The sequence below is a fragment of the Anser cygnoides genome, chromosome 1 (genome assembly GCF_040182565.1).
Source record: "Anser cygnoides isolate HZ-2024a breed goose chromosome 1, Taihu_goose_T2T_genome, whole genome shotgun sequence".
Classification (NCBI taxonomy): Eukaryota; Metazoa; Chordata; class Aves; order Anseriformes; family Anatidae; genus Anser; species Anser cygnoides.
This window is the reverse complement of record NC_089873.1, coordinates 200,969,298-200,993,638: the sequence shown is the minus strand read 5'-3', so window position 1 is coordinate 200,993,638 and position 24,341 is coordinate 200,969,298. Positions and strand designations below refer to the sequence as shown.

Genomic DNA, 24,341 nt, shown 5'->3' with positions numbered 1-24,341 from the left:
TGTCCAGAGAAGGGCTACAAAGCTGGAGAAGGGCCTGGAGCAGAAGTCCTGGGAGGAGCAGCTGAGGGAACTGGGGGTGTTTGGTCTGGAGAAGAGGAGGCTCAGGGCAGACCTCATTGCTCTCTACAGGTACCTGAAAGGAAGGTGTGGGGAGCTGGGGGTCGGCCTCTTCTCACAGGTAACTAGTGATAGGACCAGAGGGAATGGCCTCAAGTTGTGCCAGGGCAGGTTCAGGTTGGAAATGAGGAGACATTTCTTCTCAGAAAGAGCAGTCAGGCACTGGGATGGGTTGCCCAGGGAGGTGGTGGGGTCACCGTCCCTGGGGGTGTCCAAGGAAAGGCTGGACGTGGTGCTTAGGGACATGGCTTAGTGGGTGACACTGGTGGCAGGGGGACGGCTGGACCGGATGATTTTAGGGACTTTTCCGACCCCAATGACTTTATGAGGGGTACCAGCGCCTTCCTCCCGTCACGGGGCGGGGAAGGGCGGTCCCTCCCGGCGCGCCCCTCCCCTCCCGAGCGCGGTTTCGGCTCCGCCCGGCGGCAGAGGAGGAGGCGGAGGCGGAGCGGGGAGGCCTCCAAGATGGCGGGCGTGCCGGCCGTGCGCATCAGCATCGAGTCGGCGTGCGAGAAGCAGGTGCAGGAGGTGGGGCTGGATGGCAGCGAGACCTACCTGCAGCCCCTCTCCATGTCGCAGAACCTGGCCCGCCTGGCGCAGCGCATCGACTTCAGCCAGGGCTCCGGCTCCGAGGAGGACGAGCCGGGCTCCGCGGGCCGCGCCTGGGCCGAGCCGGGCGAGGCGGAGGATGAGGAAGGTGAGGGGCGGCCGGGCCCCGCCGTCGGGTGGCCGCCACCGAATTGCGGTGGGAGAGGGGCGAAAAGATCCGGGTCCCGCCTTGTTTTGCTGTGATTCGTGAAACGCGCGAACAGGGAGGCTTGCGCCTTTGTATCTTACAAGCCTTGCTTTCGTTTTTAGGGTTGGTGAAGTTCCAGCCGTCCCTCTGGCCTTGGGACTCGGTGAGGAACAACCTGAGAAGCGCCCTGACGGAGATGTGCGTGCTCTACGATGTCCTCAGCATCGTCAAGGATAAGAAGTTCATGACCCTCGATCCAGTCGTGCAGGAGCCCCCTCCTCCCAAACAGGTACGTTGCAGCGCCTTGTGTAGTTCAGATGAGTCGATACCGAAGACTTTATTTCGTTGAGGCTTTTTCATGTGTGTTACATGCAAAATGTATTAAAGCATTCCACGTCATGTCCTGGTTTAGTGCTGTATGGGTGAGTGGGAAGGCCGAGAATGGGAGGCGAGGCTGATTTCAAAGGCCTCTTTGTCAGGGCTGTAAGTCACAGTGCTTCCTGTGCATGTTCAATACTGATGTGAAAGTGATTCTAAATCAGCTGCTCAACATACAGCAAAAGCTGCTTATCAGTTGCTGTCAATTAGCTTTTACTAATAATAATTTCAGGTGACTTAAAATACAACTTTTTTTTTTTTTCCCTTTTAGAATCCGCAGTTCCTACAGTTGATTTCCAAAAAGAAGTCATTAGCTGGAGCAGCTCAAATCCTGCTGAAAGGAGCGGAAAGATTATCCAAATCAGTGGCAGAAAACCAGGAAAATAAGCGACAAAGAGACTTCAACTCTGAACTGTTGAGACTGAGACAACACTGGAAGCTGAGAAAAGTGGGCGACAAAATTCTTGGTGATCTGAGCTACAGAAGTGCAGGTATACAGTAGATTTTTTTATTTATTTTATTATTGCCAAGAATGGAAACTTATATTTTACAAAGTATTTTTAAACTGGAAAAATACAGGGGATATCTTTAATAATGAATAACAGTTAATAACAGATAATTATGTGACAAAATTACAGAAGGAGGAAACGATTTATTATCAGGGAAAATATTCTGATATTATCAGGGAAAACATCCTTAGGTAAGTGACCTTAAAGGCTGGCAGACTTTTAGTAAAGATTGCTTTGTAGAACAATTCTGTATTGGCAGTAAGGTTGATCAGTTGACAAGTAGATGCTGTAACTCTTTGGCTTTTGTCTACGTTTGGTCTGTGAAGCATTTTAAAACATTGAGGAGTATCTTGTATTTTTCTCTGAACACTGATTCATTATTTCTGTTGTAACTTCTGAGAACTGAAGCTGAGAATATGCATTATTACATGAATTTCAGTGAGAGGGGTTAACGAACCCAGAGTCTAGAGCTGATAACATGGAATGAAGGAGTGAACGCAGAATAAATACAATTTGTAAATATAAAGCAGGCATCTGAGCTGGTTATATTGGGCACCTGATGTAGTCAGCGAAGGAGGGGAAAGAGAAACTTAGGGCTATTCATCTTCTGTTAATGAAGAAGCTGTGTGTGTGACTCTTCTTGATGATTTATCTTAAAGAAGATGAAATGTTCCTGGATGTAACATGGTTGCAGATGTGGATATCTGCCTCTGTTGGTCTCACCCGAATGGCTGGCTGTATGGTTGCTTTTTTACAGACCGAACCTCGTCATAGCTGTTAAACTGCAGGACAAACATAAGCAACATTGCTTTATAGTAGGTGTTGCACCTTTACTTGCTATCTTATATTAGAATATTAGATATCACCCACTTGAGGACTGAGATGCTGCCGTGCTGAAATTAACTTTCTAAATTCCCTATATTTTTAAAGATTTCATTAAGAAATTAGAGTTGAGCGTAAACTATGGAGCTCTGGAGTCTTAGATGCATTCTGAAACAGAGGTTTGGGCTTCCTTGTTTGCAGGAGATGCTCTATAGTCTCAGGGCCGTGACGTTGTTGGCCTCAGAGGGACGTGGTGGGACAACTCGCGTGCTGTGAGAGATGGTTACAGGCCCTACAGGAGAGGGAGGCAGGGCAGAAGAAGTGGGTTAGCCCTGTATGTTAGGGAGTGCCTGGACTGCGTGGAGCTGGACAGTGGAGATGTGTCAGGGTGAAGGGAAAGGCCAGTAAGGCAGATATTATGGTGGGGGTCTGTTGTAGGCCACCCAACCAGGATGACGAGGTAGACAAAATACACGCAACTAGGAGAGGTCTCACAATCACTAGCCCTTGCGGGAGACTTCAACTTCCCAGATGTCTGCTGCAAATAAAGTACAGCAGGGAAGAAATGGTCTAGGAAATTCCTGGAGTTTATGAAGGATAACTTCTTGACATAAATGGTGAGGGAAGGTGCCCCACTTGATGGGCTGTTTGCAAACAGGGAAGGACTCGCGGGTGATGTGATGGTTGGAGGCTGTCTTGGGCACAGCAATCACAGAATGATGAGGTTTTGATTCTTGGCGGAGATCACAGCAATTACAAAATGAAGAGTTTTTGATTCTTGGTGAAGGAAGGAAAGTGGTTAGCAGAACTGCTGCGTGGATTTCTAGAGGGGAGACTTGGGCCTATTTAGAGGCCTGGTTGACGGCCCTTTGGGGGAGGTGGCTCATAAGGGTAGAGGAGTCCAGGAAGGCTGGGCCTTGGAGAATGAAATCATAAAGGCCCAGAAGCAGGCCATCCTAATGTACCAAAACTGAAGCAGGTGAAGGAGAAGATAAGTCTGGATAAACGGAGAGTTTCTTGTGGAACTTAAGAAGAAAAAAGCTTGTCAGCTGTGGAAGAAGGGGCAGGCAAATGGGGAGGGCTCTAGAGCTGTTGTCAGGTTGTGCAGGGAGAAAAACAGGAAGGCCAAGGCCCAACTGGAACTCAGAAGGCAATTAAAAATACTCATTTATAAATACATCAACAGCAAAAGGAGGATTAAGGAGAATCTCCATCCTTTATTGGATACAAGGGGAAACATAGTGGCAAAAGGATAAGGCTGAGAGACTTAAAGCCTTTTTTGCCTCTGTCTTTGTTGGTAAGGCCAATTGTTGTCAGGGTGCCCAGCCCCCTGAGCTGGGAGATAGTGACAGGGAGTGAGACAAAGCCTCTGTAACCCAGTGGGAAAGTGCAAGAGACTTCCTCCATGTTGTAAATGTTCACAAGTTGATGGTCAAGCTGGGATTCATCCAAGGAGGAGCTGGCAGAAGCGCTCACCAAGCAGCTTTAAGTAACCTGCCAGCAGTCCTGGCTAACCAGGGAGGGCCCAGTTGACTGGAGTTCAGCAAAAATGACTTCAATCTATCAGAAGGGCAGGAAGGAGGATCCAGGGAATGACAGGCCTGTCAGCCTGACCTTGGACACAGGGAAGGTTGTGGAGCTGAATCATCTGTGATGATTCACATCACAGTGAATCTGAATCACATCAAGATCATGTTCAAATGAAATTCAAGATCACATCACTATGATCTTATCTTGAATGTCATTTTGCGGCACATAATGGACAACTGAGTGATCACAAGCAGCCAGCATGGGTTTATGAAGGGCACGTGTTGCCTGACTAACTTGATCTCCTTCTATGACAAGATGATCTGCTTAGTAGATGAGGGAAAGACTGTGGATGTCCTTTACTTCAGTTTTAGTAAAGTGTTTTGACACTTTCCCATGGTATTTCCCTGTCTGCTCATGGCTTGGACAGGTATATGGTTTGTTGGCTGGATGGCCAGGCTCAAGGAGCCGTAATGAATGGAGTTTGGTCCTGTTGGTGGCTGGTCACCACTGGCATTCCCCAGGGCTCAGTGTTGGAGCCTGTTTTTTTAACATTTTAACATAGATTTGCATGAGGGGATCAAATGCTCCCTCAGGAAATTTGCAGATGATGCCAGTTTAGGTGGGAGCGTTGATCTAATGAGGGTAGGAAGGCTGTGCAGAGGGATTGGGAGAGGCGGATCGATGGGCTGAGGCCAGCTGTGTGACATGTGACGAGGCTAAGTGCTGGGTGCTGCTCCTGGGGCACCACAACCCCATGCAGTGGTATGGGCTTGGGGAAGAGAGGCTGGAAAGCTGCCTGGCAGAAAAGGGCTTGGCTGTGCTAGTTGACAGCTGGTTGAACATGAGCCAGTGGTGTGTCAGGTGTGCAAGAAAGCCAACAGCATCCTGGCTTGTATCACAACTAGTGTGGCCAGCAGGACTGGGGAGGTGATTGTCCTGTTGTACTTGGCACTGCTGAGGCCGCACCTCGAGTACTGTGTTCAGGTTTGGGCCCCTCACCACAAGAAGGATGTTGAATTGCTCCTGTGTGTGCAGAGAAAAGCAACAAAGCTGGTGAAGGGCCAAGAAAACAAGGGTTGTGAGGAGCGGCTGAGGGAACCAGGGGTGTTTGGTCTGGAGAAGTGGAGGCTGAGGGGAGACCTCATCAGTCTCTCCAACTGCCTGAAAGGAGGTTGCAGAAAGGAGGGTGTTGGTCCCTTCACGTTGGAACAGGCTGCCCAGGGAGGTGGAGTTCACTCCTTGGAGGTATGTAAGAGACGTGTGGACGTGGCACTAAGGGACGTGGTTTAGTGGTGGCACTCAGTAGGTCAGGGTGATGGTTGGACTTGGTGATCCTGAAGGTCTTTTCCAACCTGGATGATCCCGTGTTTCTAATATGCATGTCTCTGTTCTTCCTTGATTAGGTTCCCTTTTTCTTCATCATGGCACATTTGAGGTGATCAAGAACACTGATATTGACCTGGATAAAAAGATACCTGAGGATTACTGTCCTTTGGATGTTCAAATTCCAAGTGATTTAGAGGGATCAGCCTATATAAAGGTTTGCCAATATCTTTAGTAATTTAGCATGGGTTTTGTGTTTATTGTACATTTGCAACAAAGAACAAGCATTAAAAAAAAAACACTTTTCTTTTTCATCCCCTCGTAGGTTTCTATTCAGAAACAAGCTCCAGACATTGGTGACCTTGGGACAGTAAATCTCTTTAAAAGACCCATGCCAAAATCAAAACCAGGTATAGTTATGTGTTGTTTTCTGAGCACGTTATCAAGAAACTGGAAAATTCTTGCACAGAGCTTGAAAGAAGAGTGAACGAAAATATTCTAACTTAAACTGAAATTTTCTGCTTGGGCTTTGGAAACAGGACATTTTCAAAGTGTATTCCTTCCATGTTTTATACGTGTTTATGCAGTTTATGAAATAAAATCCCTAAATTTGTATTTAAGTGTACTGGAGTGCCTTGAGCATGTAACTGAAAGTACATCAAGATACCGTGGTTCAGCCCCTTACAGCCCATTTATCTCAACTGAACTGAAGGACTGTTCACTCTTAATTTTGCCCAAAATAAATCATTTGTTGCTGTGACTCACATATTTTCTCTGAATCTGAAAGGTGCTGGGCAGCGTGTCTTAACTACTGACAGCTCACTGGCAGCAGCTTGGTTAACCTGATACACGCCAGTATCTGTAGCTGTAAACCTTTGGGATTATAAACTCAGTTGTTTAGGATAAAGAAAGAACTTGTTTCTGGCAGGATTTTACTTCACAGTGGTCTGTGTGCTGCTTTGAACATAGACATGATGCTATGTTATGTGGATATTTCATACAGCATTCAGGCTACAGTATAGACCAGAATCTTCCAAGAATTTGGGGCCTATAAATAATTTGAAAGTACATATTTAAAATTATTTTGTTGGTTTTTGCAGAGTGAGTTAAATAAAGCCAGAAGCTTCTTTAGAAGTAAATGGCAACTTAGGAAACTGAGGTTCACGAGCAGAATTCACGGAAGATCTGGGAATATAATGGTAGTTCCAGAAGGGACTAGCGATTTACAATATACGTATATGTGTATACGTACATATATACGTTCAATATACATATAAAACAAAGTAAAATTCAGTAGTGTTATCTAAAAGTGCTTGCTTAACAGATAAAACTTTGGAAAATACTCAGTTTGGATAGAAGATAATGACTACCTTGCTGCTATAATGATTGCATTCAGGCCACGTCTCACAGCTACCGCTGAATATCTGATACCTGGAGGGGAAAAAAAAAAAAGGTAGCTTCTCTTTACTCTTCTGAAAACATTAATTCATGTTTTTAAGGTTCTCCACACTGGCAGACAAAACTGGAGACTGCACAGAACGTTCTCTTATGTAAAGAAATCTTTGCCCAGCTGTCACGAGAAGCTGTTCAAATTAAATCACAAATTCCTCACATTGTTGTGAAAAACCAGATCATCTCCCAGCCTTTCCCAGGTAGGATTATTTGCTTAAATACAGTCTGAAATTCTGTTTGATGTGACTTAAAAAAAAAAAAAAAAAAAAAAAAAAAAAACGGCAAAACAAAACAACAAAAAAAAAAGTGTGTTAATCTTGCTCCTCAAAGAATTTGAAAAAGTTTCCAAGAATTTTGCTTTCTAATTATAGTAAGACCGAACTAATACATTTCAGTTTGTAATTTACAAATATTTTATTGTATGGATTATGATTTGTTTCTGATTTGTTATTTTGTCAGTAGCATTTAACGTTGTCAACTATAACGATATGTGTACGTAGCAGTTTGGAGCTGTGCGTGTCATTGCTGCTGTGGATTTCTTGTAGGTGAAACTTAAGACCTTAGCTAATGGGTTTTCAGAAGAACTAAGATTAAAAAGGGGTATACAGCTAATTATATCTTACGGGGAATGTTTCTGTATTGCTTGAACCTTTTTTTAAGAAAAAGATGCTGAATGTTGGTTGGTGAAGAATAAGAAGTTCTTAGCAGCAGGCTTGAGAACTTTTAGTATCCTTAATTTTTTAATCTGCTTGCGCAGGTTTGCAGTTGTCTATTTCTCTGTGTCACTCTTCCAATGACAAAAAATCACAAAAGTCTGCTGCCGAAAAACAGAATCCAGAGGACCACCTCTATGTTCTGGAACATAATTTGCATCAACTTATCAGAGAGGTAATGTGTTTATGGTCAAGTATTGAAGAGTTTGGTTTTTTTTTGGCTTTTGTTCAGGCTCGCAGGTAGTACAACAGAAAGCCACTAGAGGCCAGTAAACTCCTATCCATTTGTGTGAGGCAGCCTGCCGCTCAGTTCTGCTATGCGTGGGTGATGGGGGAGTTGCAGTTATGCTTTCTTGGAACAGTAGTTCTGGAGTTAACCTTAGGCCTTGCTGCTTGCTTCAGAAAAGCTGTGCGAGGTCTTTGCAGTACAGCTCCCTTTTTCCTTTGAGTCTGAGTGTTTGTCAAGTACCGGAATTGAGCATTGGTTCTGACGGGACTCCCGTTAGGAAAGAAGAATCAATTACTATAGTAACTTTGCTTTGTTTGAGGTCCACTGCTTGCTTCAGTGTTTTAGATTCTCATGTAATCAAGTGGAAGGACCTGGGGTAGGAGGTTGAGATGTGCTCCCCTCCTGAACAAATCAGACAAATTGCAGGTATCTAAGTAGTTGTGAAACCATGTTCCTGAGAGTGTTCATATCCTTAGAGCATGGCTTCACAAGAGATGAAATTATGCGGAACTGTCCAGTGTTTTTAAACACTGAGCTAAGGGACTTGAAGCTTTGGCTTAGTGCCCAGCTCTGTTGTGAATTTTGTTTCATGATTTTAAAATTTTTTGTACCTCAGTTTTCATCTCTAAAATGCTTCCTTTAGTTTTAGACTGCAGACTTGTTAGTGGGAGCTACTGCTATACTACCAAATTTTTCTTAGCTGGTAACTTTTTTGTTTTAAATCAGTTTCTCCTTTCATCAAGGTTTGAAAGACGTGCCTAAACAGGGAGGCAAAGTGTGATTAGAAAGCTGTTTTTATGTAAACCGCTGTCAAGCTTATGAAGTCAGAAAAGGTACACTTTGTGAAAGTATGTACACTTCTAAGACTCAGTGTGAAACAGAATGTTGTAGTATACATACTGCTTCTTGCAGTTGCACTTTCTCTTACAACAGCTGTTGTTTGTTTGCAGTGTCACAAGCAAACCCTGAGCTCAACAGTGATGCCACATCCAGCTAGTGCACCTTTCGGCCATAAGAGAATGAGACTAGCAGGACCCCAGGCTTTTGATAAAAATGAAATCAGTGCTTTACAGTCAAACGAAGGACTTTTGGAGAAGATAATAAAGCAGGCAAAACACATTTTTCTGAGACGCAGGTAGGTCACAGGCTATTCTTGTTAAAGTTGTGATAAAGTATATCTATGTAAAACACAACTGATCTTTTTTCAGTGTTCTTAAAACTAGCTACTTCTTGATTCTTTATTTTGAAGTACTAAGAACAAATAACATATCAAGTATGAGTAAACAACACTTAACTAGTTAAAAAAAAAAACAGATCTCTGAGATCTGTGACAGCTGTAATGTAGACTGCTGATAGTTGTCTCTACTTTCCCTATACTGTATAAATCCTTTTTAGTATTCTTTGCTGTGCAGTAGCTGATACTGAGTAATACCACTTCCGTATTTCTGCAGAATATGTGTGAAATTGCGTAAACAAGTGTGCTTCATTTGTACCTGAATGGTGCTGAAATAGAACTTTCATCTGCATGGCTCTGTAAAACTGGCAAGCTTTTTGTGTGGCACAAAGAAAACCAAACTCATAATCTACACACTTCCTTTTTTTAAAAAAAAAAAAAAAAAAAAAAAAACATGAACTGGCAAGATTATTTTGGGTGGAATGTGTCTCTCTCTTCTAGAACTGCTCGAACCATTGACAGTCTGGCTAGCCGTATTGAGGATCCTCAGATTCAGGCCCACTGGTCAAACATAAATGATGTTTATGAATCCAGTGTTAAAGTTCTAATAACTTCTCAAGGATATGAACAGATATGCAAGTAAGTATGAAAATGTTTGAATCTTTCTAGTTGTAAATTGATGCTGCAATGGCAGGGAGTATTCAAGTTCTGCTTTACAGGTTTAAGACAGAAAACCGAATTTGTCTTAAGACAGAAAACTAGAAAACCGTTTTTGATATAGAAGTAATTTATTTTTCTGCATGGTGGGAAGGAGCAACCACCATAAGAAAGCTCTCACCCACTTTACAATGCATTTAATGAAGAAACTAGTAAATTGTTAACTTATTAAGCAGAGTTTCTTTCAAGGGAGGAATTGAAACAGGAAGTGGTCATTGAGGAGGATTTAGTTCAGATGGAGATAGCTGAGTATGAAGTATTTCTGTATGTGCTGGATTCTAAACTTCCAGTTTGGTCATGGAGAGCTGGTTGCTGCTCAGTCCTAGCTTGGTTACATAGGAACTGAAATGTGAAGCTCATTTATGCTGTTATTACGTTGACATTGAAATATGAGACATCATGTTCCAGAAATGAATGTCTACATGCTGACCAGCGGCAAATTAACTATATGGACAAGTGGACGGACTAGTTGCTTTAGCACCATTTTCCCATTTTGAGCAGTCCTTTCTGGCTGCTTCCACGCCGCGGAGCAGGTTGTGGTCACTGGTACAATTTGCAGTCTCGGTTCCAGAGACACCTGCTGCTCAAGACTTAGGTAGAACAGTAACCATCATTTTCCCATGCACCTCTGGAAGGAAGCTTGGGAGGGAGCTGTGAGGCACCTCAGGAGGTTCCTTGACCTGAACAAGCAGTGGACTGGCTCTGGGAGCATGCCATGCCCTGCAGTATAGAGGAAGGTGTTGAGGTGAATGATGAAATTGAGATATTTTGAGTTGCTGCTGTATTCTATGGGCTTTGCACCATCCTCATGTTAGAGTTCCTATAAATTAATGGGAGGGATTCTGTGTTCTAGAGCAAGCTTCCTGTTTTCAGAAGTTTTGTAACACATTTTGAATAAACGTGCATCTTGTCTTCAAAGATCCATTCAACTACAACTGAACATTGGAGTTGAACAAATCAGAGTAGTGCATAGAGATGGAAGAGTTATTACCTTGTCCCATCAGGAGCAAGAACTGCAGGATTTCCTTTTATCTCAGGTAGAGTTGTATACGTTATTCTTCTATTTCTAATAGTGTGTTGGGGAAGAGGAGAAGTGAAAATCCCACATTTATCTTTGTAAAAAAAAGTATTAGATAATTAGAATAAAGGTATTGCAAATAGGAAGGTGGATGACTTTTTTTCAAGTATGTTTGTGTAGTGACTTTAGCAACTGATATTAAATAGGATGCCAGTTTTTACAAAGGTCACCAGCAGTAATGTTTTTACACTCCCAGTGAAATGCATTTGCTTATGCTACTCATTATCAGTGCATTAAGATTTTTGCTGACTTCAGAACAAGCAAGCAAGAGTCATAGCAGACTATAAGGTATTCAATATATGAAGCTTGCTCTAACCAAATCCAATTTAGAGTAGAGATTTTAATGAGTCCACAATTACTGTCATTTCAGCGCTGTCTTGTTCATGTTTGCTTTGCAGCAGCCATTACTAAATCAGCTGATATTTGAACCGTGGTTTCTTAATTGTGTGGAGCAAGCCGCTGGTTTTGTTCAGAAGTGGCAGTCTTGCTAATATGCATTATAAATAGCCAAAATACAGGCCTTTAATAACAATGGTTGGCCTGTTGCAGTTACATGAAACTCTGCGACACAAAAGAAAACAAGTTGAAACAGGTTCTGCTGACGGTATCTCTTTTTGATCAAGCGTTTTCAGGCTTTTTCAGAGAATTGCTAACAGTGCTAGGCTCTTCCTTGGAATGAGCATTAAATTTTCATACGGAAAAACTTAAGTTTCCAATCTTCTAAGCTGTTAAGGCTCAATGCTTAAAGCACTTGAACACTAATGGAGATAATCGTGTCCAAGAACCTCAGCTCTTATTTATTTGAGTTTGCCATAATACTTACTTGCACAGATATTTTAGTTATTTTAGAGCAGAGGTCTCATCTCCTGTCCAAGAAAAAATATTTCAATATCCTGTTCATAACACTTTAGTTAGGTGTTAATTGAAAGCAATACTTTAAAAAAAATAAAAAAGGCATATAAGCCCATATACCTATGGAAAATTAATCTGCAGAGTGTACTTAATACAGTGGTCTCTGTCTGCAAAGGAGATTATCAGTAGTGCTTTCTTCAAGTTAGACTTACATAGCATATTAAAAAAAGTTCCTCCAAAACTTGAGAACATAAGATAAAAGTCGCTTTTATAAATAGCTACTGTCCAGCAGCAGAAGAAAAAGCTTGGTAAAACCAGTATTCAATTAATTCTGTGGTGTGCAAATATTGATGAGATGAACTTGTTGTTATCTCTCAGATGTCACAGCACCAAGTACATGCGGTTCAGCAGCTTGCAAAAGTTATGGGATGGCACGTGCTGAGTTTCAGTAACCATGTTGGTCTGGGGCCAGTGGAGAGTATCGGCAACGCGTCAGCGATAACTGTAGCATCACCAAATGGGGACTACGCCATTTCAGGTAATGTTTTCCTATTCCAAGTGTATACAAAATTCTTAAATGTGTTCTAAAGGGTTTTTAAGTCTTTTTCTAAAGCCAGTCTCTGGGATTTATAGAATAATGCCAACTTTGTGCAAAACATTCTAGAAACAATCTCTTGTACCTGGAATTGACACCTAAACAGAATTAGTATATTAATAATAATAAATGTCTTTTTTACTGTGAGGGTGGTCAGGCCCTGAAACATGTTGCCCAGATATGTTGTGGAGTCCCCATCCTTGGAAATACTCAAAACCTGACTGGAAATTGTCAAAAATCCCTTATTCACACAAAGAGAACACCACCGATCTCTCAGAGTTTTGCGATTAAAAGCAACAGAAATCCTTACTTTTATAATCCTTGCTTTTATAGATGCATTTCAAGAGATTTATAACATACTTTTTTGAATGGAGTGGTGAAGAATACATCAAAGATAAGAATTAGAGAGGGGAAAAAAAACCTTGGTGTTCTTGACACTTCTACGGAAAAAGAGATGCATGTGTTGAGGGGTTTTTTGTTGTTTTTCTGTTTTGTTTTGGTCAAATGTTTTCCTGATTTGGTGTAGCCAAGAGCATGCAGTGTTAACATAACAGAAGTAATAGAGAAGTGGGAAAACAGAGAAAGCAAATCCAAAGAGGAAAAACTCTTTATAAAAAAAAAAAAAAGGTAGTTTTTTTCCAGCATATTTGGAATTGTCTAGGCAGTAATGTATAGTGTGCATGAGGAAGGATATTTAACGTGAGAAATTCCTAAAGTATAAAAATACTCATAAAATCTCTGTTCTTCACAGTACGTAACGGTCCTGAAAGCGGCAGCAAAGTTATGGTTCAATTTCCACGGAGTCAGTGCAAGGATCTCCCCAAAGGTGATGTACTGCAAGATAACAAGTGGAATCATCTTCGAGGGCCCTTCAAGGAAGTCCAGTGGAATAAAATGGAAGGGCGTAACTTCGTGTATAAAATGGAGCTCCTCATGGCAGCCCTAACTCCGTGCTAATAGTCCATCAGTCTGTCCGTGGGGGCTTGGAATCAGTGCTGTGCTGCAAAAGTTTGCTGCCCACGCAACAAAGGGAAACGGAGCCTATGGGGCAATACAAGAAAACAAAAATTTATTTCCTGTACAGATCTGTCTATTGTAGCGTTTATAATAAATTGTTTTCAATGATATAGAGAATATGACTTTTTGAAAAAGTTCTTTTCAGCTGTACCTTTGCATATTGCTCTACCTAGATTAATTAGATATGTTAATGTTTTTTCATTTAAAAATAAGAAATTCAATAGGCCTGTGCTGTATGAAAGGTGCCTGCTCAAAGTGATACCCTTTTCTTCCCAGCCTCTACTTTTTCTGAATTGATTTTTGCAAATCTTTCTGAAAGAGGAAAATTCTGAGTAAGTTGTGCAATCACTAAGCCTTTTAGTGCCCTAGATCTCACACACACACTCACAAAAATTTCAAGTAACCAGTCTTCACTGTGCGATGTTTTTGGGTTGGGGGTTGATGGTGTACATCAGTTGTATAGTGATGTGGCCTCTGGGCCACCTGTTTCATTTCTTTTTGAGAGAGATGTTAGTGATCTAGGTTGAGAACACTACAAAGCCACGGCTTCTGATGAGTGTATGCAGTGTATGTTACTTTGCAATCAACAGAAGTTGCAAGCAGGCATGTAGAGGAACAACTCTTGATCTGCATGTAAAATTCTCCTGACTGAATTTGTGTGTATTTTTTTTTTGGGAGGCAGTGTAAATTCATGTCTGAGAATAGAGCAGGAAGAGAGAGGAAGAGCAGGTAACTCATATGCAGTAGACCTTGGAACTCCACAGTCATGTTTTTTTTCCCCCCTCTCTGCCCTGGCATCATCTGCCATCTAGAAAAACAATATTATTCATATTATTCTTATGGCGATCAGCTCTTTTGAGGTCCTAAAACAAAGAGGTAATATGTTTGTTTTTTTCTTTTCTTTTTGGTTGTAATTGTAGCCTTCTTGAAGCTTCTACTAAGGTGTTGCACAGAGCTTTTCTTTTGTGTGATGATTAATTGCTAAAGGTCTTTTTGAAACCTGTCTGTATAAGCTGGTTTAGACTTAAATCCGTATTGTGTTATGAGGTGTATGTATATATATGAGGACACCTGCACATAGGCTATGCTTGAATTAAACCATTTTACTTCTGTAGTGACAGCTGTTATTTTGGTAATGTTCTTGAGCAATATGGAATAGCTGTTAGAAATGTGTGTTAAGCAACTGCTTGGGGCAAGCTGCTGTTCAGTGCGTATCCAAAGCAGCCACTGTGCTTACGTTGGAATTTTACATTGTGGAACAGGCTGCTACTGCAGTTCATCGAAATATTTGCCTCTGTGCAACTGAACTGTGGGAGAGGAAAGGGTTTTCTCATAAATTCTTTGATAACTCATGGAAAAAAAATGGTTGAAAATGGCACATACATCTTGATCTTGAGATGGGCGAGTCTTGTGCAACACCTGAGATGCCTGTTGCTATATTGCTTGGCTAGCAGAAGCTGTAGGATTGCAGGCAGAGAGGGGTTTTGTTCCCTATAGCTCACAGCTGCATGCATTTGTCATGCATCTGGTTCCAATGAGGCAGTTTTAGCAATGCAACACATCTTTCAATCAAAATTAGAAGATGAGTGTATGAAACTTAAAAACAGTGAAGTATATGGATAAATTTAACTCAAACTGACAAGTCTGCATGTAGCAGTAGTCTTTTTGTCAAATAAGCACTTCATTACCAAATAATCACTGTGGAACTATTAGGTTCTTATGGTTGCAGGATATGTTTCCTTCTGGGAGGGGAAAAGAATAAAAACAACATGTGCAAGGTGATCATTTCTCCTATTCCAGGAGTGTAAGCATTACACATCAGCTGAGTATCTTCACTTACAGACTTTCAAGCTTAGATGTTATTAAAAAGAAACCCACAAGATGATTTGGAACCTTCAAAGTGTCTTTTCAAATTAGGAATTCCTGTGTATTCAACACCAATGAAAAAACAGACTGATACGACTTCTAACAACAGAGACAGTCTTGAAATTTTTGGAAGTATGTCTTTAAGCACGAGATGGAGACATTAATGGATGGTTAAGACCTTTACACTTGATTGCCAAAGCAATCTTAAGAACTTGGACATCTCTTTAATTAAAAAGTTTAAATGTAAAATGGTTTAATCCCTTTGATCACTTGGAATGTTCTAAGTATTAGCTTTTGCTGCAGTTTTGCATGCAGTTTATGAATGGAATAAAAGTTGCTATTTAATTTCTAAACTTCCATTTTTAAAAGCTTGCAGTAAAACTAAATTCTTCAGCCACTCCCTGTGTAGCAAGGGACTGTTCCAAACAGCCTCATATTTTGTATATAAAATATTATTGACGTGGATAATGCATATTGACAAATACCAGTTTCACAGAATTTGAATTATGTTACACTACCTTTAATTATGCTATATTTTGGATAAACTTTTCCACTAAGGAATTGTCAAGGAGCAAAGCAGTGCATAAGCTAACTGCTGTATGGGATCACTGAATATTTTTTGAATCCCTCTTGTTCATGTAGGATATCACTACTTAAAAGCGAGATTGGTGGCAGCAGCATCAATAACCAAGGATGGGTGCCTGAAATTGCTTTATCTTTAGCCAAGCTGAGAGGTAGAACCACACTAGTCAGAAACTCCATACTGCTGTTACAGCACATCTAAATTGTAAGGATTTTAAATGGTCACTTACTACTTTTACCCTAACTTTCCAGCATTGTAGTTTAGAAGTGAAAGCAATCTCTATGATTAGAGCAATGAATTCAAAAGGTCATTTATGCTTGCATATGTTTGCTGACTTTGACAATTACATTATTCAAGTAAATGTTAGTAGATAATAATGGTTTGACATGTAAGCTGCACTTAACTGTACTTTCTAAGCAAGTCTGGCAATGCACCTGCTATGTGCTCAGCTTAGTGAATAACTTCAAGTTCTAAGATGTAGGGACTGAAAAATAACAATCTGAAATAAAGTGAAAAAAATATGTATTTTCCGTATGCTATATGGATACCTTACAGAGTACTGTAAGCTTGGTAGTTAAAGCAGACATTTCTAGCTTCTGTGAAATCAATGCCTACTTCACTCAAAGATACAGAAGACTGGTAATAAATACATACTTAATGTGAAGAATTGGAACAAATTGTTCCTTTACAAAGCTGTGCTGTAGCTGGGATTTTAACTTAATTTTATTTTTAGTTTCTTTCTTCCTTGACGCAGGAAGGAGCAGCCAGCTGAATCTAACGTGAATTTATGAGTGGATGTCAGGCCCTTCGTACTACAAATGGCCCGTTCAATCCAGGGCTGACTTCTCAAAAGTATTGTGTTCAGGATGCTTTGGAAAAAGCTTTTTTAGCACCTATCTGCTTTATTACGCACTTGGCAAGAGATTCTTTGTTTTTATGGGTCTAACCTCTGCACCTGAGCACAGAAGTCCTTGAGCAGAGGGAGGGGAAGCTGTCAGCATGACTTGTAAAAGTTGTAGGAGAATGAGCTGAAGTGTGAGAGGCAGTACCAGCAGTTAAGCTCAAAAAGCCATGTGGCATCTGTAGACAGAGGTGAGCCTGCAGTCTCTTACATTTTCAATGTTTATTTCACACTGCTTTACAAAAGCAAAACAGGGTAATTTGAAGATTCACCAGTTTAGTGCTTTCCCTCTCACAAAAGCAAATGTTATTCCACACAGAGGATCTGCAGGTGGAGAATTCAAGCGCAGCATGCGGATTCATGCAAACACTAGCTAGCTTACTTCTTGTTTTCTACAGAATAGGAAAGCAAAGGTGTCTTCCCTTAACTAGAGTGATTTCAGAACTGTAATTGTAAACACTAAATTTCAAAGTAATGCTGTTTTAATTTTTCTTCCTAGATAGGCTGTTCATCAGTGGGCTCAGTTCGCATAGGGCTCGACATCTTTCACAAGGAAACTGTTCGATATTTCTGCCGTGCCACAGGTGTGATACGTATTTTATCTGCCCACTCTAATTGTTACAGACAGCGTCAGCTTCAGTGCCTGCGTGCAGTTCCCCATTTAACAACCTTTCCTAGTAATGTAATAAAATGTGTGTTAATATCCCTGGGCAATGTAAACAATTGGAAATGTAAGTGGCGGAACTTTGACCAGCTTGGCGTTATTTCAAAGTCAGTTTTGTCTCGAGAAGAATTACAGTTTGTGTTCAGACCTTCAGGAAATTCCTTATGACTGAAAGTAGCAGCATATGCACAATAAACAGGATTCAATCCTTGCAGTTAATTTTTTTTAATGTAATACTGTAATTAGACATAATAAATTTACGTTGAATGATCCTAATGGCTGGTTGGTCTATAGCAGGATACTTGCCGTAGCCAAAATGCAGGCGTCCTTCAAGAGCATGATCATTTCCTTTATGGGTTGATACTAGTTGGTTGGTTGTTTTTAAGAGTGGCAGAGGCTGTAGATTTTATTAGTTAGCCACAAAAATGTGTTTGTGCTCAGCCATGAAAGCATACTCTTTTCCTTTGACAATGACTAGCAGAGCTGAAATTGTAACAGGTCAAAACAGCTCCATCAGACGCAGCTCATTTCATGTCCTATTAGCTTTGCAAGCCAAACAGCTTCTACAGTAGTCACAGACACTTTACCTTATAAGTTTCTTCTTGCTTTCCTTGCCAATACTTTCTCCTGAGGTAGAATTGTTATTTTTGTTATGAGACAGTCCTTGGCTAACATTCAATGGTTTCCAGTTCAATCTCTTCAGTTGTACTTGCTGCAAATGAAAGGATATTATTATTGATTGGCAAATGGATGGGAAGGTCCCCGTTCCAAAATTAACAACTCTGTGTTAATAGCTGAGACATTCTGAACTTTTTAATATTAGCTCAAGCTTACTCATCTACAATTGGGTTTTAAATACAAGACATTTCAAAATATTTGCATAAAGAGTCCCTCACCATGCTGAATGTGACTCTGGTTTTGTCAAGTACAAGACTAAAGGCACAATGAAAACTAAAACAAAGTCTATAGGGCCATTATACTTTTCTTTATGACTTCCAAAAGGAGGGCTGTCCTAAGGTGGGCTCAGGACAGAAGTTATGTCCCTGGTTGGATCCTGTTCTGGATGAGGACAGAGCAGGTGTCCAGTACTGCAGTATTCCTAAAGCCTGCCAAATAATGTATGGGATTCAGACTTTGTAAGACTCTGCCTCTATAGAAACATTGGCTTTAACTGAAGGAAGGAGAGGTTTTATCCAAGTAAGACTGTGTATTCTGGCATGATATGAAAATTTTCAGTAGCTACAGAAGCTCGTGAGCTGTGTGTGCACTGAAAAAAAACATCAGCAGCCCTTAGAGTCATAGGTGAGCAGCAGAAAGGAGGAGGCAGCGTAAGCCAAATTGATCTCTTTTGACATCAAGTTTTGCAGAGTTGACATAATGTCTGGACCAGGAGGCTTAGGGTTCCTGAGCATCTGTGTTGACCTAGTGAAATACTGACACTTTGGCTGCTTGAAATGTAACAGCTTAAGCAGCACTTCAAAAAAGAAACACAGATGTTTTACCTACAGGGCAAGAGACCACAAATGGATCTGCACTTACAAAAAATGGAGGTGAATGGCTGAAATGTTTTGAAGTGGTAAAAGAAACCACCCATTCCAAGGATTTGCCTAGAGCTTGAGCCCGTGCCCATAGCATGGCATCTTCTCTTGCTACCTAGGCAGTATATCCCAGGCTGTGGCTGGAAAGTTTCTTCTCTAATATGTGAAAGCTCCTGTCAGTGCATCTCTTGTGTTCTCTTGATCTGTCAACTCTGCTTTCCATGGCTGGTGCCTTCGGCTCATGTTAGGAGCCTGATTTTAATATTAGTCAATGTTCATTGAAGTTTGCAACTGGGTCAGCCATGAGGATGGATTAAAGGAGGGTGTTGGAAGGTGAAAAGAGTGGTGTGGTCCTCCATGAAGCGAGGTGGGGACCACTCCGAGGGCCATTTGAGTATCTTCCCCTTGGAGATAACCTTCAGCAGCAGAACCTGAAGGTGTTGCTGGTGCGCTTTGGCTCACGTCCCGTGACAGGGGGCGGTTATTGCAGCTCTGGCCTTTTCTCCCTAAGTTTGGCAGATAATGAGGTTGGGAAGTGTTTTGAGGTTTCTGATGTAAAATGTATACGGTAAATGTCCCGTGGATCTCTCTGAACAAACAATCTATTATGCTGTTGCCTTTGTTAGTAGAGGGTTGAACAGGATAACTTAGCTGAGCCCATCCAATTCTGTTTCTCCGTCACTGCTTAGCACCTTTACAGCTCAAACTGTGAGTGAATTTTTGGCTCAAAATTCAGATTTGAGAACCCTGTACCTTGACTGCACTCTTAGATACCTGAGAGCTTATGTGTCGTCTTCTGGAATAGGTGCAGGGATTTATTACACAGCCACATGAAGCAGATCAAGATGGCAGATACTGCAGCGAGAAATGCAAAGAGAACCGCTACAAAATGTATATCTTCGTAGATAATCTCTGCAGGGAAGACAGAAATACATCATTAGAAAATTGTTTATGAGCAGATCAGTGTTTAAACTACAGGGCAAAGCTGAGAACTCCCCTGAAATTCATACCATAAACATTGACTATGATGGCGCCGTAGGTGTTGGTTCCATGCTCCTCTGTGACAGTGACAAAATAGTAGCCAGCATCTCTCATGCCCACGTTCAGAAGCTGTATAGAGCCATTTTCAAAAATAGTCACTCTGTCCTTGTAGACAGCGGATATGTTAACGTAATTCCCACTTTTCCACTCCACAATTTTGGTGGTGCCCCAGCTCGACACATGCTTCCACTCAATGGTGGCAATGCCTCTGCAAGAGTATTCAACCGAGAGGAGGATATTTTGTGCCACCGTTGCGTTGATGTTGGGCTGTGGGACAGTTAATGATACTCCTCCAGGGGCTGAAAGAGAAAGGAGACAATAAGCGTGGAGGTGATGCAGCAGTGAGTGTCCTCGGCAGGATGGGACGTCTTGCAGGGAAAATTGTCCTGTCCCTGTGACCTGTTTTAGGAGAGGAGAGATTATCCTCTGCAGTTTCTCTCTCTCTCCACTGACTGTGGAAGGTACATACACGTCTAACTTAACACTAAACACATGTTTTATTTGGTTATAACCAGGAGAAATTTGTCTATCTTACAGGACAAGTAATTGCTTGTGTTTCAGTGTTTTGATACCCAAGAGGAGACGGTTTGGAAGAGTCTTTCTGGGGAAGGGAGCATAACATTTTCTGAAAAAAATGATCTTTGAATTTATCTCAAATGGAGGAATGGAAATCACATCCTCCTTTCATAAATCTCATCTTTAATACCTTTTAACAATCAAATTCTCTGTGTAAATGTATGGGAAAAATAAGTGCCACATTTGCTTAATAAGCTGAAGATCCCTGCAGTAGGCACTCCCTATCATTGTGCTGCTGTCTCTTCTCATGTCCCTGCAACCCACCTCTCTCCTCAGAGGTTAAATGAACCGTTTTTTTGCGAGCAGTCCTCACCTCCCATCTCCCTCATGTCCCCCAAAGTCAATAGCTTCACAGTAATGTATTTACAACTTAAATGTTGAGTACTTACTCAAAAAAAGAAAAAAAAGATGGCATTTATGATTCCAATCACAATGTTCCAGTTTATGGGGACCTTAGGCGAGCCAAGTCAGCCTAATGCCCCCACTAAAATGGCAAGGAACAGTTTGAAGAAATAAGATTGTATAAAACCTGGCTTATTTACCTCATGCCATGGATCAAGAGTAAGGCTTTTGTGTTCATCAGAACTGGCTTGCCTTTAAAATCCTGCATTTAAACGGAAAGCTTAACTTCCATGGTCAAGGTAACCCACTATATCAGTTAATTATCATCCCCAAAAAGCAAGAACAGGCTTAAACATGTGAAGACTTGGCAAGGACTTATGTTTGCAGGATGAGAGGGACATAGCAGGCTGCTGGAGAGGTCTAGTAGACTTTAAATCAGAAATAAAGTGTTAGCAACGTTTGAGACAACAGCTACATCAAGGCAGCCAGCTCTTGGCCAGTGCAGATAAATTGCATACAGTCAGAGGTACCTTGTTTCATGGGAAACACTGATTTCTTGGCAAAAACGGATACAAAAGAATATTGAATTCTAACACAATACACACTAATGTGATTATGGAGCTGTTCATAACAGTTAAACTGAACTGATTATTCAGTTTAATGCGTAAGTGCAATAGCTCTGCTTGCGCGGCGGGGGGGGTTCTGCCTGAAGATTTGGATGAACACCAAACATCCAAGTTTCAATCGGTGTACGTAGTTTTTGAACTAGTGGCCCATTTCAGACGCTTGGCTAGAGGCTGAAAGCCTGTTATCCACAGCAATCAAAGCAGACAGATGGCAGATAAAGCACAGAGTAAGCCCTACCATCAAATGCCTTTTCCTGGTTCAGCTTGGAGGAGCTCACCACCCTGCTCTCATGATGCGGGCACATCCCGAGCGCTACTGCTGAGCTGAGGAGCGGCGGTGATCTGCAAATGTCGAACCCAGCGGGGCGAGAGGGTGAGTCCCTCAGCCGTGACAAGGGTGTGAGCGAAGCAGGACCATGGGGAAATGCCTCCTGGAGGCTGTGTGGGGTCTTCAGGAGAAAGAATGCTTAAAAAAGGCAACGAAAAACATCTCCAAGGGAAAGAAAATTAAAAAAAAAAAAAAAAAAGATAACCCTCTGGGCCAGTGATACCCCTGAGCAAGCACAAATGGGGAAGAGAGAGGTTAAGTGAATTTCAAGCTGACTCCGCTCTGTTTAGGATCCCTCTAACAGGATTCAGAAGCTACTGGCTAAAGTAAGCCAGGGAAACTGGGGAAGCTGGTTTGGTTCCTAGATCTTCATCTATGGGACCAGCACAGGAGAAAGCCCCAGCCTCCCTGTTTTTTGACCAGATGGGGTGTAGGCTTTTTCCAGGATAAGACCCCCTGGGGTTCTCCCTTCGTGGTACTGTGTCGTGCTCGTGCTGCCCGCTGCCGCTGCAGGGACACCATGCTTTCCACCTCCAGCTCAGCTGTGCTCTCAGTTTTACCCTGCCTGCACAAGAGACTTGCCAGACCTGTGAAAAGGGATTTGTGACAGCTAGATAAACAGAACGGACGGGAACTTCTGGTAATCGCTGCAAATTGTTCCAATTGTTTTCTGTTCCGTGTGTTCAGTTAAAGGCCTTTAGCTCTGTTTCTGACCAGACAGGAGCTGAGTGTCTCACCACAGCTACTCTTTTATGCTTTGATAAAGGCATGACTTTGTTTTCAATATAAGACTGCAAGGTAAAGGTAAAAATAAATAAATTTCCTCCACTGAATTATTTGCATGTGTTCTGTCTCCATCCAGCACACTAAGCCGAGTATGGCAACGCAGTACCTAAACACAGAAACCCGTTTTTAACACGCAGTCTGCCTGGGTCACCTGAACCGGTCTGAGCTAAGCAGAGCCGCATCAGCCCCGAGAGCAAACATCGCACCCCCCTGCAGCACCCTGCGCAACGCCGCTGGGCGCTGCTGGCTGCGCCTACGGACCCGTACGGCCCCGCACGAGGCAGGACAAGGTGAAGGGGGTACCGATGCCGCCTGTTTGCTGGCACACCGCTGCACCACGAACCCTTTGTCCGGCCAGGAGCTCGAGCTGGACGTGCTGCTTTGTGTCCCAGACCTTTTGACAGCCGCACCGGACGGGTTTGCTGGGTGGAGGAGTGCTGGTGGCGATGAGGCCGGTGCTGCTCACGTGGAGCTCTGGGGTCAAGCGCTGTTGGTCCCCAGAGAAGGGTCTCCGTGGACAGGACATCCACCCAGCGGTGTCCCGCTCGTGTGCTGCCTTGGTGAGGAAGGAGGCAGCGCACAGCGGCCAAACCCACAGCCACCCGCAGCGCTGCCCACCCTAATTCCTCTGTGTGGGTGCTGGGGGGCTCGTCCTGGTCCCAAAAAATCTTCCGAGCAGCCAGAGTGGAGGCCAGAAACAGGGGAGAGGAGGAGGATGAAAGGAGGAGGAGGAGAAGGAGAGGAGGAGGAGGAGAGGAGGATGAAGAGGAGGAAGAGAGGAGGAGAAGGAGAGGAGGAGGAGGAGAGGAGGATGAAGAGGAGGAAGAGAGGAGGAGGAGAAGGAGGAGGAGGAGAGGAGGATAAAGAGGTTCAGAGGGGGATGAGAGGAAGATGAAAGGAGGATGAGGAGGAGGAGGAGGCTGAGAGGAGGAGGAGGAGGAGGGTGAAGGAAGGGGACGGGAGCCCGGGGGTGCAGCGGGGGCCGGGCACTTACTCTGCAGAGCCCACCCGGCGGCCAGGCAGAGGGTGACGGTGCCCACGACGACTCCGCGCCTCCGGCAGCCCCGCGGGGGTCTCATCAGCCGGCAGCCCGGGGGCTCGCATCGACCCCTCGGGGCGGGCCAGCCCGGCCCGGGGGAAGAAGCCGCGGGGCCTCTCCCTCCTTCCCGGCCTTCCTCCCTCCCTCCTCTTCCTCCCCAGGCACCGGGGCCTCCCCTCGGCTCCCCCCCGAGGCGGGTTTGAGGACACGAAGCCGCTCCGGGGCCCGGCCGCCGCCGCCGCCAGGAAATGAGCGCTGAGGGGCGGCCCCGGGCCCGCGGCGGGGCCGGGCCCCGGGCAGGGCGGCGGGGCTGGGCCGAGGAGCTCGGCTGGGCCCTGGGGAGCCCCGAGGAGCCGGCGGGGGAGGGCTTCCTCCGGGTTCAGACCCGGTACGAGGGGCTGTGCTGCCCCCCCGGTGAGGGCACGGCAGCGGGGTGCTGAGGGCGGCGTGCTCCGGGGTGCTGAGGGGCACCCCGGGCGGCTCGACGGAAACCCCTGTGCTCCATGATCCCAGACCCTCAGGGAGGGACAGCACTTTAGGTGACTCCAGGAAGGATTTTGAGGAGAAAGCCCCATTATACCTGGAGAGCACTGGTTTTCCATGAGCTTCTGGTCAGAGCTGGAGGGCAGTTTGCCCGGCCAGCTGGACTCCCAGCCCCGCACCACTGGTGGTTCCTTCTCGTGACTCGAGCAAGGCCTTAGATGCTGCCTCCACAACATCCCCACGGGCACGCTGATGGGGTTGGGGTTAGGGAAGCAGAGAGCGAGGTGCACGGAGAGCTGGCTGCACGGCCAGGCACCTGGACAAGG

At 43.6% G+C, this 24,341-nt stretch overlaps 2 protein-coding genes across 4 annotated transcripts; one reads left to right on the top strand and one right to left on the bottom strand.

Annotated features, from left to right (window-relative positions):
• The first annotated feature begins 537 nt into the window (after window positions 1–537).
• Window positions 538–14,360, top strand: MED17 (mediator complex subunit 17). Its single transcript, XM_048076505.2, has 12 exons — window positions 538–814; window positions 976–1,142; window positions 1,503–1,722; window positions 5,496–5,632; window positions 5,741–5,825; window positions 6,915–7,067; window positions 7,625–7,755; window positions 8,760–8,944; window positions 9,485–9,622; window positions 10,620–10,737; window positions 12,009–12,168; window positions 12,977–14,360. Exons 1-12 carry the CDS (start codon window positions 583–585, stop codon window positions 13,180–13,182), a joined length of 1,932 nt encoding a protein of 643 aa, XP_047932462.1. The 5' UTR covers window positions 538–582; the 3' UTR covers window positions 13,183–14,360.
• On the bottom strand, window positions 12,050–23,774 carry VSTM5 (V-set and transmembrane domain containing 5). Of its 3 annotated transcripts, none has more exons than XM_066989891.1 (5): window positions 23,488–23,773; window positions 19,805–20,134; window positions 19,569–19,706; window positions 17,844–17,968; window positions 12,050–13,266 (listed from the first exon to the last, which is right to left on the bottom strand). In XM_066989891.1, exons 1-4 carry the CDS (start codon window positions 23,570–23,572, stop codon window positions 17,925–17,927), a joined length of 597 nt encoding a protein of 198 aa, XP_066845992.1. In that variant the 5' UTR covers window positions 23,573–23,773; the 3' UTR covers window positions 12,050–13,266; window positions 17,844–17,924. The 3 variants fall into 3 exon arrangements, with proteins under 3 accessions (XP_066845992.1, XP_066845993.1, XP_047932463.2); XM_066989892.1 differs by lacking the exon at window positions 23,488–23,773 and adding an exon at window positions 21,618–21,802; XM_048076506.2 differs by lacking the exon at window positions 12,050–13,266 and adding an exon at window positions 17,466–17,739 and having other exon boundaries at window positions 23,488–23,774.
• Window positions 23,775–24,341: the final 567 nt, after the last annotated feature.

Excerpts from the sequence above, each read along its gene's own strand:
- MED17 (XM_048076505.2), top strand. The coding sequence starts at position 583 with ATGGCGGGCGTGCCGGCCGTGCGCATCAGCATCGAGTCGGCGTGCGAG. Across the intron at positions 1,723-5,495 it reads TCTGAGCTACAGAAGTGCAG|GTTCCCTTTTTCTTCATCAT; the intron begins GTATACAGTAGA and ends TTCCTTGATTAG. Across the intron at positions 10,738-12,008 it reads AGGATTTCCTTTTATCTCAG|ATGTCACAGCACCAAGTACA; the intron begins GTAGAGTTGTAT and ends GTTATCTCTCAG.
- VSTM5 (XM_048076506.2), bottom strand. The coding sequence starts at position 23,572 with ATGAGACCCCCGCGGGGCTGCCGGAGGCGCGGAGTCGTCGTGGGCACC. Across the intron at positions 20,135-23,487 it reads CGCCGGGTGGGCTCTGCAGA|CCCCTGGAGGAGTATCATTA; the intron begins GTAAGTGCCCGG and ends TTTCTCTTTCAG. Across the intron at positions 19,707-19,804 it reads CATCATAGTCAATGTTTATG|AGATTATCTACGAAGATATA; the intron begins GTATGAATTTCA and ends TCTTCCCTGCAG.